This window comes from Piliocolobus tephrosceles, unplaced genomic scaffold, assembly GCF_002776525.5.
Source record: "Piliocolobus tephrosceles isolate RC106 unplaced genomic scaffold, ASM277652v3 unscaffolded_42300, whole genome shotgun sequence".
Taxonomy (NCBI): domain Eukaryota; kingdom Metazoa; phylum Chordata; class Mammalia; order Primates; family Cercopithecidae; genus Piliocolobus; species Piliocolobus tephrosceles.
In genome coordinates this window covers 13563-26793 of record NW_022326867.1, presented here as the reverse complement: position 1 = coordinate 26793, position 13231 = coordinate 13563, and the positions used below count along the sequence as shown (strand labels likewise).

The 13231-nt window shown below is 43.8% G+C and overlaps 1 protein-coding gene across 1 annotated transcript; it reads left to right on the top strand.

The window, feature by feature from the left end:
- Positions 1–8158: 8158 nt before the first annotated feature.
- LOC113223706 (glucokinase regulatory protein-like) lies at positions 8159–12912 on the top strand (the record flags this gene model as incomplete). The annotated part of the gene is made up of 3 exons (XM_026453100.1): positions 8159–8308; positions 11817–11951; positions 12750–12912. Coding segments are annotated over 3 exons (448 nt in total), but the record flags the coding sequence as incomplete, so codon positions are not given.
- Positions 12913–13231: the final 319 nt, after the last annotated feature.

The window sequence follows — 13231 nt, the reverse complement described above, 5'->3', positions numbered from 1 at the left end:
TTTCTGTTCTATATTTTTCCCAGCTTATTATTTTCTTTTATTTTTGTTTTTTTTTTTATGTAGAGACATTTTATTTAAAATTTTACATAGTCAAATCTATCAATCTTTTCCTTTGTGTTTTTTGCCTTTTGGTTGATGTTAGTTTTATTTATTTGTTTATTTATTTTTGAGACAGAATCTTGTTCTGTGGCCCAGGCTGGAGTGCAGTGGTGTGATCTCCGCTCACTGCAACCTCTGCCTCCCGGGTTCAAGTGATTCTCCTGCCTCAGCCTCCTGAGTAGCTGGGATTACAGGCACACGCCTCTACGCCCTGCTAATTTTTGTATTTTTTGTAGAGACAGGGTTTCACCGTGTTGGCCGGGCTGGTCTCGAACTTCTGACCTCATGTAATACGACTGCCTTGGCCTCCCAAAGTGGTGGCATTATAGGAGTGAGCCATTGCACTCAGCCTGGTTTTATCTTTCTAAACGAATAGGAATTGTTTGAAATAAAGAGGCTTTATTTGGGCTGGTCAATCTTTAGCTATAGAAATATTTTTTACCAGATGCCATGGCTCACGCCTGTAATCCCAGCACTTTGGGATGCCAAGGCGGGCGGATCACCTGAGGTCAAGAGTTCGAGACCAGCCCGGCCAACATGGTGAAACCCTGTCTCTACTAAAAATACAAAAAAATTACCTGATTATGGTGGTGGGTGCCTGTAATCCCAGCTAGTTGGGAGGCTGAGGCAGGAGAAGTGGAGGTTGCAGTGAGCTGAGAACGCACCATTGCACTCCAGCCTGGGCAACAAGAGTGAAACTCTGTCTCAAAAAAAAAATAAATAAATAAAATAAAATTTAAAAAAAGAAGTATTTTTGATGTAAACTGTTCCTACGGTTTTGTTTTGTTTTCTTTTTTGCCCTCCAAAGTGACAGTGGATACAGTTTTATTTTTGATAAAAATCAAACCTACAGAAAAATACAAAAATGGTACAAAAAACACCCATATACTTTTCCCTAGATTCATCAATTATTAACATTTTGCCATATTTGCTTCATCTCTTTCTTTTCCCCTGAACTATATGAATGATAATTGAAGCCGGATACGGTGGCTCACGCCTGTAATCCCAGCACTTTGGGAGGCTGAGGCAGGCAGATCACAAGGTCAGGAGTTCGAGACCAGCCTGACCAACATGGTGAAACCCGATCTCTACTAAAAATACAAAAATTAGCCAGGGGTGGTGGCTTGGACCTGAAATCCCAACTGCTCAGGAGGCTGAGGCAGAATAATCGCTTGAACCCGGGAGGCAGAGGTTGCAGTGAGTTGAGATCATGCCACTGCACTCCAGCCTGGGCGACAGAGCGAGACTCCATCTCAAAAAAAAAAAAAAAGGAGTCGGACATGGTGGCTCACGCCTGCAATCCCAGTACTTTGGGAGGCCGAGGTGGGTGGATCACAAGGTCAAGAGTTCAAGATCAGCCTGGCCAACATGGTGAAACCTATCTCTACTAAAAATACAAAAATTAGCCTGGCATGGTGGCCCATGCTTATAGTCCCAAGCCACTCGGGAGGCTAAGGCAGGAGGATCACTTGAACCTGGGAGGTGGAGGTTGCAGTGAGCTGAGATCGTGCCACTGCACTCCAGCCTGGGTGACAGAGTGAGACTCCATCTCAAAAAAAAGAAAAAGAAGATAATTGGAGATACCACGATGTGTCATAGTAATTACTCTGACATGTGTCCTCTAAGAACAAGGGCATTCAACTACATAATTACAATATAATTTTCCACTCAGGAAAATGAAAATTAATATAATACTATTATCTATGATCTAGACCATATTCAAATTTCCCCAGATATTCCTGTATTGTTTTTATTTCCCAGATCTAGGATCCAATCAAGGATAATGCACTGCATTCCGTTATTAGGTCTTTTTGGTTTTCCTTTATTCCATTATTTCCTTTATTCCTTTATTCTCAGTTGTTTTTTTCCTCTTTGATGACATTGATATCTTAGAAGTCCAGGTCAATTGTTTTCCAGAATATGCCTCACTTTGGATTTGCCTGATTGTTCCTTCATTATATTCAGGTTAAATTTTTGGTAGGAGTACTGCATAGGGGAAGTTGCATCCTTATCAGTTATCGCATCGGGAGGCACCTGATGTCAGTCTGCCCCTTTATTGGTGATGCTACATTCGATCATTTAGCTAGGATGGTGTCTGTTAGAGTTCTCTGTATCCTATTCCTAGCAATCTTTCACCCAATGGTTTTAGCATCCACTGATGATTCTTGGTTGAATTAATTATTACTATGGTAAGTTTTTAAATGGTGATTTTCTAGTTCTATCCCTTCCATCTATATTTAGTAGTTGGCATTCTTCTGTAAAGAATATCTCTCTCATCCAGGTGTGGTGGCTCACATCTGTAATCCCAGCACTTTGGGAGGCCAAGGCAGGCAGATCACTTGAGGCCAGGATTTTGAGACCAGCCTGGCCAACATAGCAAAACCCCGTCTCTACTAAAATACAAAAATTAGCTGGATGTGGTGGTGTGCACCTGTAGTCCCAGATACTCAGGACACTGGGTCAGGAGAATTGCTTGAACCAGGAGGCGGAGGTTGCAGCGAGCCAAGATTGTGCCATCGCACTCCAGCCTGGGTGACAGAGTGAGACTCCATCTCAAAAAAAAGAAAGAAAATCTTTTTCTTCTCTCCCCATCCTATCTACCCTATCTATCTTTGTTTTTTCAGTGTCAATATGGACTCACAGATTTTTTGTTGTTGTTAAATGTGTTTTAATCCATTCTTATTGTTATTCATTATTTATTTTAATGCTCAAAATGAGAGCTCACTCAAGCTGGTTCCTGTGTCCTTGTGACATATCCACATCAGTATTTTGAACACTCTTTGTTGTGTTTCTTTTTGCAAAATAATAATAATAACCTTCTTATGCAAAAGGTAGCATCTTTTTTACATCTTGCATTTTTTGCTTAAGATATTTTGAAAATCACTGCAGTGCAGTTTATAGATCTCTTCGTCATTATTACTTATTTGCATTTGTGTGTGTGTGTGTGTGTGTGTGTGTGTGTAACAATAGTTTGCCCTGTCAATCTCCTAAGCAGGAACACAAAACCGCCGATCCAGGTTCACCTATACTTTCCCTGGTCCAGCCGTGGAGTCAGTCATTTTTCTGAGGAGCCCTGGTTCTTGTTAATGGGTTCTAGTATTTAGAAACCCAAATGCTAGGTATGTTCACTGCTACTGGTGTGTCTTTGCCTCTAAGCCGTATCAGTAGAAAGAATAAGGGTGTGTATGTGTGTGTGTTTATGTATATATGCATGCATACATACACACATATGCATATGTAGATTTGTTTACATACAGATGAATGTGTATGCATATATATATACACACATCTATATATACATCTATATATACTATATATATAATATATATATATATTCCCATTCTTCTTCCTCTTTCCCTTAGTGATCATGTTGATTTCCAACATCATCAGTATATCTGCTGTCTCATTCCATTTCCATTCATGCCTGTAGGGAATTAGTTAATTAGTTACTGGCTTATCCTCCTATGTTTCTTTTTGGAAAAAAAGTCTGTGTACATATATATATATATAGTTTGCACTTCCTATACAAAAGGCAGTATACTATACTCTTTTGTGCTTTAAGAAGATATTCTGAAAATCACTCCATATTGGCTCATAGAGCTCTTCCTCATTAATTTTTACCTTTGTGTGTTTCCACATATGCAATAGTTTACTCAGGCAATCTCCTATGTAGGACATTTAGGTTTCCCATATTTTGCTATTATCAATCATGATATAATGAATGTACATGTATTTTTGTATTGTCAGAAGTGTATCTTTGGCGTAAATTCCTAGAAGTATTAGAGCTGGGTCAAAGGTTGCATACATATGCCATTTTGTTAGATATTGCAAAATTTCCTTCTACAGGGCTTACTATTTTGCTTTCCATACCAGCAAAATACAAGAGTGCTGCTCTCCTACTGCCTCTTGGAGAGTTTTGAGAAGCTTTTGGATTTTATCAATCTGACAGATTAGAAATGCCACTTCTGTGTAGTTTTCATTTATTTATTATTATTTTAATACTATTATTATTATTATTATTTGAGATGGAGTCTTGCTCTGTCACCCAGGCTGGAGTGCAGTGGTATGATCTCAGCTCACTGCAACCTCCGCCTCCTAGGTTCAAGCAATTCTCCTTCTTCAGCCTCCCGAGTAGCTGGGAGCACCATGCCCAGTTAATTTTTGCATTTATAGTGGAGACACGGTTTCATCATGTTGGCCAGGCTGACCTCAGGTGATCTGCCCGTGTCGGCCTCCCAAATTGCTGAGATTACAAGCGTAAGCTACTATGCCCAGCCTTATTTTATTATTTTTTTGGGTCAGGGTCTCATTCTGTTAACCAGGCTGGAGTGCCGTGGTATGATCATAGCTCACTGCAGCCTTGATTTCCTGGGCTCTGGTGATCCTCCCACCTCAGCCTCCCGAGTAGCTGGACTAGAGGCGCTTGCCACCACGTCTAGCTAATTTTGTTTCACCATGTTGGCCAGGCTGGTCTTGAACGCCTGACCTCAAGTAATCCACCCACCTCTGCCTCCCAAAGCGCTGGGATTATAGGCGTGGTCCAGAAAGCTTTTTCTAACACCTAAGTTGTAAAGGAATTTCATTCATGTTTTCTGCTAGTAAAGATGGTTTCTTTTTTTCTTTTTAAAACACTTAGATCTTTAATTTATTAGGAGTTTATTCTTGTGTATGGGGTAAGGCATGAATCCAATTATATATTTTTCTAAGTGATTATCGAATTGTCCATATATATGTATGTATTTTTTATTTTTTTGAGACAGAATCTCACTCTGCCACCCAGGCTGGAATGCAGTGATGTGATCAGATTTCACAGCAACCTCAAACTCCTGGGCTGAAGCAATCATGTCACCTCAGCCTCCCAAGTAGCTGGGACTACACACACACCACCATGCCTGGCTAATTAAAATTTTTTTTTTTTTTTTGTAGAGACAGGATTTTGCTGTGTTGTACAGGCTGGTCTCAAATCCCTGGCCTCAAGCAATCCTCCTGCCCTGGCCACCCAAAGAGCTGGGATTACAGGGGTGAGCCACCATGGCTGGCTCCAGTATAATTTTTTCAAGTTCATCTTTCCCTGAGTGATTTAGGATGCTACCTGTGTCACATACTCAATTTCTATGTGCATTGGTCTATTTATGGACTTTCTATTCTGTTTCACTGGTTTGTCTATTGATGTGCTGGTACCATATGTTTTGATTATAGAGGCGTTATGGTATGTTTAGTGCCAATAGGGTTTGTTCTTCATTCTTCTTCTTCTTCTTTTTTTTGAGATGGAGTCTCATTCTGTTGCCCAAGTTGTTGTTCAATGGCATGATCTTGGCTCACTGCAACCTCCACTCCCCAGATTCAAGTGATTATCTTGCCTCAGTCTCCCAAGTAGCTGGGATTACAGGCAGATGCCAGCACGCCAGGCAAATTTTCTTTTGTGTTTTTTGTAGAGATCAGGTTTCACCCTGTTGGCCAGGCTGCTCTTGAACTCCTGACCTTAAGTGATCTGCTCACCTCAGCCTCCCAAAGTGCTGGGATTATAGGTGTGAGCCACCGCGCCCAGCCTATTTTTCTTTTTAAGGATTTTCCTGGCTATAACCAGGCCGATTTTTCCATGTGTACTTTAAAATGAACATGTCTCACTCCAAATTATATAAAATTTAAAATATTTTTTTGTGTTAATGGTGTTCATGTTAGTGGTATGAATGGTTAGTGGTATAACCTAGATCTAACTGACCTTTCTCCCAAAGTGCAGTCTGACACACACCCTATAGCATCAGTACTTTATACTTACTGGCCAGTTTCATGCTGAAATTAGTCAGATATCTGTTCTTATACTTAGTGTCCTGGTCATTCATTTGTTAAAATGTTTTCAATATACCTTCTTTCAGGGTTTTGTGTGAACAGCTATTTCTAGAATTCCAGAATAAAGAAGTAAAAGTAGCAGTAGCCTGTTTCCTCAGCCTGGCTAGGACCACATGTATTAGTACTTTTTTTTTTTTTTTTTTTTGATGATATAGAGTCTCAGTCTGTCATCAGGCTGGAGTGCAGTGGTGCGATCTCAGCTCACTGCAACCTCTGCCTCCTGGGTTGAAGCGATTCTCCTGCCTCAGCCTCCTGAGTAGCTCTGACTTACAGGTGCTTGCTACCATACCCGGCTAATTTTTGTATTTTTAGTAGAGATGGGATTTCACCATGTTAGCCAGGATGGTCTCAGTCTCCTGATCTCATGATTTGCCCACCTTGGCCAGTACATTTTCATACCGCTCTAAAGAACTGCCTGAGACTTGCCTGGGCGTGGTGGCTCAAGCCTGTAATCCCAGCACTTTGGGAGGCCGAGACAGGCGGATCACGAGGTCAGGAGATCGAAACCATCCTGGCTAACACGGTGAAACCCCGTCTCTACTAAAAAAAATACAAAAAACTAGCCGGGCGAGGTGGCGGGCGCCTGTAGTCCCAGCTACTCGGGAGGCTGAGGCAGGAGAATGGCGTAAACCCGGGAGGCGGAGCTTGCAGTGAGCTGAGATCCGGCCACTGCACTCCAGCCTGGGCGACAGAGTGAGACTCCGTCTCAAAAAAAAAAAAAGAACTGCCTGAGACTGGGTGATTTATAAAGGAAAGAGGTTTAATTGATCGACAGTTCAGTATGGCTGGGGAGGCCTCAGGAAACTTACAATCGTGGTGGAAGGTAAAGGGGAAGCAAGGCATCTTCTTCCCAAGGTGGCAGAAAGAAGTGCCAAGTGAAGGGGGAAGAGCCCCTTAAAAAACCATGAGATCTCATGAGAACTCACTATCCCAAGAATAGCATGGGGGAACCACCCCGCCACCATGATTCAATTACCTCCCCCAGTCTCTCCCTTGACACATGGGGACTGTGGGGATTACAATTCAAGATGAGATTTGGGTGAGGACACAAAGTTGTCTAACCATATCACCAATTAATTAATCCCCTCAACACATTTACTGGGCCCCAGTTTCCCTGCTAATGTGTCAGTAGGTGTTATTGTGCCCCAAAGTGGACAGAATATAAGGGCCAAAAACAAGTGGCAGTTTTATACTTGCGATACCACATGTTTGTACAACTTTTTAGTTTTCGACATGCCTTCACATAGGTTCTCTCATTCATCCAGGAGATACTTGCGACAAAGTAGGAAATGCCCTCATCATTGAATCAGAAGACCTGGATTTAGGTCGTCATTCTGCATCTCGTTATCATATGAGCTTCTCCAAGTTAATTTACTTCTGACCTCTAGTTGTCCCACATATAAAACTGAGGATAGATAAACTTATTGTGTAGGGTTGTTACAAAAATTAAATAGAATTCATTTTTCAACAGACATTTTTTTTCCCCTGAGACGTAGTCTCACTCTGTTGCCCAGGCTGGAGTGCAGTGGCACAATCTAAGCTCACTGCAACCTCCACCTCCCAGATTCAAGTGATTCTTGTGCCTCAGCCTCCCGACCAGCTGGGATTACAGGTGTAGGCCACCACTTCCAGCTAATTTTTATGTTTTTAGTAGAGACAGCGTTTCATCGTGTTGGCTAGGTTTGTCAAGAACTCCTGACTTCAGGTGATCTGCCCACCTTGGCCTCCCAAAGTGGTGGGATTACAGGAGTGAGCCACTGTGCCTGGCCTTAACAAACATATTGATCAGCAAACATGTCAGTCATGGTCTAAAAAACTGGGGCCTTGGAGCAGAGTAAGTCACCATCTCTGCCCTCTCAAGAAGCCTGTGGTTTAGTGGAATGAATCCCACTCCTGCTGTCTGATATCCGGGGAGAAAAAGGAACGATTCAGCAGGATCAAAATCCTAATGTGGAAGGACTCAGAGAACATGTCTGTCTACCTAGGGGTCAAAAACACAAATGGGTGAATCTACCAGGTTTGCCTGAGACAGTCCTGGTTTACATCTACTGCCCTGACATTTAAACCCTGGGCTGCTCAAACAAATCATGTCTGCATTTTGGTCCCTGGTTCTTGACAGTTGGTTTCCCGTCTGATAACAGGGCCCTGTTCACTCTGCTGCTCTTCTGTCCTCTAATTTTTGACACCCCCGTGTGTCTACCCTTTTCAGAAGTTCCAGCGTGAGCTAAGCACCAAACGGGTGCTGAATACAGTGAGTACAGGTGCTCATGTGCTTCTTGGGAAGATCCTACAAAACCACATGTTGGACCTTCGAATTAGCAACTCCAAGCTCTTCTGGCGGGCACTGGCCATGCTGCAGGTAGGGATATGATGGGGCAGGGCTGGGTGGGGCCTGGCCTCAATGCTTAGGCTGTCAGAGGAGGGCATTTTGCAGAGGTATGGAAATGTGTAAGAGTACAGGCTCCTTTTTCTATGTGCTTCTGCTCCTCCGATTAGGTGCATCTTCCCCTTAAGGAGTGTGTGAGCACACTTGGGTGTGTTTGTGAAATTGTAATTATTAGGCAAGACTGTTTCCGTTACAAATGTGATGGAAAATGAGTTTATACTGGTTTAAGCTAAACAAAGAAAATGACAACTGATATAACTGAACAATCTTAGGGCAGCTAAATCTAATATGTTCCAGAACTTTCCACCCTTAACTCTGCTTTCCTCTGTGTTGCTCTCATTCTTTTTTTTTTTTTTTGAGATGGGGTCTTGCACTATCACCCAGGCTGGAGTACAGCAGTGCTATTTCAGCTCAGCACAACCTCCAACTCTGAGGTTCCAGTGATTCTCCTGCCTCAGTCTCCTGAGTATCTGGGATTATAGGCACCCACCACCATGCCCAGCTAATTTTGTATTTTTTAGCAGAGACAAGGTTTTGCCATATTGGCCAGGCTGGTCTGGAACTCCTGACCTCAGGTGATCCACCCGCCTTAGCCTCCCAAAGTGCTGGGATTACAGGCGTAAGTCACTGCGCCCAGTCGTTGTTCTCATTTTTAGGCAAGTTTTCTCCATTAGGTGGCAAACTGGCCATCAGTAGTGCCAGCCTGACAACTTACTTGGCAATACTAGTGGGCAAAGAACTTGCCTGTCCTGTGGTTCTTGCAAATGCCTGGTCGGAGGCTCTTGCTTGGGACACATGCATGTCCCTGAAGCAATCACTGTTTTCCAGGGCAAGGGGTGCTCTGCCCAGTCTGGTTCATGTGCTCTCCCTTCAGGATGGTGGTGGAAAAAGGGCTGGGAGGTGAGCCTCAATCCAACCTCATTACCTGAGCATGGGGGAGTGATAGATCCTCAGAGGAAAACCAAGGTGCTGATACCAGAAGGAGGAGTGGATGCTGAGCAGACAGCACAACAGATGGTCATGAAAGTGGGGTCACCAGTTCAGCAAATAAAAATACAGGACGCCCAGTTAAATTTGAATTTCAGATAAATATGGAATAATTTTTCATTAAGTATGCTCTATGCAATATTTGAGTTTTTTTTAATTTTTTTCATTATATATTTGGATGTCCTGTATTTTTGTTCACAAAATCTGGCAACCCTATGTGAAAGGAATCAATCGATGAACACTTAGTGAGCACCCACCAGGTCCCCAAAATAAACTATGGTCCTTACTGAAGTCCAGTGGAGGTACAAAGAAGGTGGGGGTCAGTATGCATTATAGCAAAAAGAAGGCCTCATGGAAGAGATGGTATTTGAGCTAGGCCTTGTGGTTATGGCTTGGACAGATGGACAGAAGGGCATTCCTGTTAGGTCATTCACCAAGTCCCAGAAAGGGGACTGGGCATGATATGTGAGGGACACAGGTCTGACCAGAGTGGCGAGTCACTTTAGAGCACAGTGAGGATTGTGAAGAAGTAGGAAGGGGAGGGATATGGAAGGTTAAAGTCAGGCAGGAATTTGGACTTGCCAAATGCAGCTAGACCTGTGCTGTCCAAAACACTGGCCACTAGTCACATGTGGCTACTGAGCACTTGAAATGTGGCTAGTGTGACTAAGGAACTGAATTTTTAATTTTATGTAAAAACCAAAGCTGTATAATTTTTAAATTAAATGTAACTTTAATGTTTTGGTAGGACTACATTTTGCTTTTTAGCATTGCAAATCTAGCATCCAAATTGAGGTGGGCTGGCTGGGCATGGTGGCTTATGCTGTAATCCCAGCATTCTGGAAGGCTGAAGTGGGCAGATCACTTGAGGTCAGGAGTTCGAGACCAGCTTGGCCAACATGGTGAAACCCTATCTCTACTAAAAAAAAAAAAAAAAAGGCCAGGCATGTTGGCACAGGCCTATAGTCCTATCTATTAGGGAGGCTGAGGCAGGAGAGTTGCTTGAATCTGGGAGGTGGAGGTTTCAGTGAGCCAAGATAGTGCCACTCCACTCCAGCCTAGGTGACAGAGTGGGACTCTCTCTCAAAAAAAAAAAAAAAATCAAAAAGAGTCACAGAAAACCAAATTGAGGTGTACTCTAATTGGAAAATACACACTGGATTTCAAAATACAAAATATGAATATAGAAAAATATTGCAAAATATCTCACTAATAATGTTTAATGTTGTTTACATTGGGTTATATACTGGGTTAAATGAAATATATTATTAAAATTGATTTCAGGCCAGGCGTGGTGGCTCATGCCTATAATCCCAGCACTTTGGGAGGACAAGGCAGGCAGATCACAAAGTCAGGAGAAATAGGTGAAATCAATTTTTTTTTTTTTTTTTGAGATGTATTCTCGCTCTGTCACCCAGGCTGGAGTGCAGTGGCACGATCTTGGCTCACTGTAACCTCCGCCTCCTGGGTTCAGATGATTCTCCTGCCTCAGCCTCCTGAGTAGCTGGGATTACAGGCATGTGCCACCATGCCCAGCTAATTTTTTTTTTTTTTTGTATTTTTAGTAGAGATGGGGTTTCACCATATTGGTCAGGCTGGTCTCCAACTCCTGACCTTGTGATCTGCCTGCCTCGGCCTCTTGAAGTGCTGGGATTACAGGTGTGAGCTGCCGTGCCCGGCCAATCTCACCGATTTCTTTTTTTAATACATCTACTAAAAACACACATGTGGTTTGCATTATTTTTTTTTTCTTTATTTTTAGTTTTTTAGAGACAGGGTCTCACGCTGTTACCCAAGCTGGAGTGCAGTGCAGTGGCATCACCATGGCTCACTACAGCTCAAACTCCTGAGCTCAGGCAATCCTCCCACCTCAGCCTCCTGAGTGGCTGGGACGATAGGCAGGTGCCACCACACCCTGCTAATTTATTTTATTTTTTGTAGAGATGGGGGTCTTGCTATGTTTCCTAGGCTGGTCTCGAACTCCTGGGCTCAAGTGATCCTCCTGTTTTGACCTCCCAAAATGCTGGGATTATAGGTGTGAGCCACCATGCCCAGCCTTGCATTATATTTCTACTGGACAATGCTGAGCTAGACAGAGAGGAAGGTAGTGACAAAATGGAAGCAGTGTTTGCAGATGAACAGTCTCACATTAGTGTGCAAGATGGATGTGGTTACAGGGGAAACTAGAGAGAGGGAGTCCAGATCACCAACCTACGGGATTGGTGTGACATGCATGCAAATTTGACCAATTTACCATTAATTCTCCAGTTTAACCCAGCCAATCAAGCCCACCACCAACCCCCTTAACCTAGTTTTTCTTTACACCTGGGAATTACGAGTTTAGGATTGCCAACATGGACAAATCATCTACAGCCTCTCCAGCCAGGCTTCGGGATCCCAGCCTCCCACTCTCAGAGTTCCTTCTTCTCCCTTGACTCCATTCTTAGTTCCTCTGGCCTTTAGCCTGACACTGGTCCTACCACTTTTTCCTTAGCGGTTCTCTGGACAGTCCAAGGCTCGATGCATCGAGAGCCTCCTCCGAGTGATCCACTTTCCCCAGCCACTGTCAGATGATATTCGGGCTGCTCCCATCTCCTGCCATGTCCAGGTTGCACATGAGAAGGAACAGGTATCCTGCCCACTGCTGGTCATTCAACAAAAAGTTATTGAGTACTTTCAATATGCCAAGAAGTTTGTTTGGCACTGGGTTTACAAAGCTCAGTGGCATTCTGCTCACAAGGACCTCCACATTCATGGGGGAGACATGACTGTAACAAGTGGTCCTGGAGGTGTGAAAAAGGTACTACAGGGGCACAGAAAAGGAGTCTTCTATTCTGCCTAGGAAGGGAGTCAGGAAAAAGAGGCAGAAAAGGTATTTGGACTGGGTTTTGAAGGACGAATACGAGTTTTCCTGGTCAAAATGAAGGTTTCTCTCTGCTCTTAATCCACCTTGTTACCACCTTCTGGTCTTCATAACATCCAATGTCCATCTAACCTGGTGACTCCTGATTCCTATATCAAATGCTTTAACTGCTGCAGGGTTCTGGTTTTTTTTTTTTTTTTTTTTTTTGAGAGGGAGTCTTGCTCTGTCACCCGGGCTGCTGGAGTGCAGTGGCGCGATCTCGGCTCACTGCAACCTCTGCGCTCCCAGGTTCAAGAGATTCTCTTGCTTCATCCTCCCAAATAGCTGGGATTACAGGTGCCAGCCACCAATGCCTGGCTGATTTTTGTATTTTTAGTAGAGACGGGGTATCGCCATATTGGCCAGGCTTGTCTCAGACTCCTGAACTTAAGTGATCTGCCCGCCTCGGCCTCCCAAAGTGCTGGGATTACAGATGTGAGCCACTGTGCCCGACCTTCCCCCGGGGCTCTTTCTCTAATGACCTAATTCCCTCAGGCTTCAGTGCCCGCTGCCTCTTCCCCACAGGTGATCCCCATCGCCTTGCTGAGCCTCCTATTCCGGTGCTCGATTACTGAGGCTCAGGCACACCTGGCTGCAGCTCCTTCTGTCTGTGAGGCTGTCAGGAGTGCTCTTGCTGGGCCAGGTCAGAAGCGCACTGCGGACGCCCTGGAGATCCTAGAGCCTGACGGTCAGTGAACCCGTGTTTCTGGGTGGGTGAAAGGGGCCCAACCCTGCCCACTTCAGCCCAGCCGGCCCAAGGGGACTTGTGCTAGCAGCATATGTGGAAGGAAGAAGTCCCATTTCCAGGGGCACCAGCAGCCCAGGGTAGGGAGAAAGATTCTCTCCATTTTGGGGGAGAGTTCTTTCTCTTGACCTAGTGGTTTCTACTCTCACCGACTTATTCTGATTTGAGAAATAAAATGAAATGTCTTATTTTGGAAAGTTAACCTTTCAAAGTCAGTAAATCAAATAGTAGATCAGAGATGGGACAGGATGGGTGGCATGGG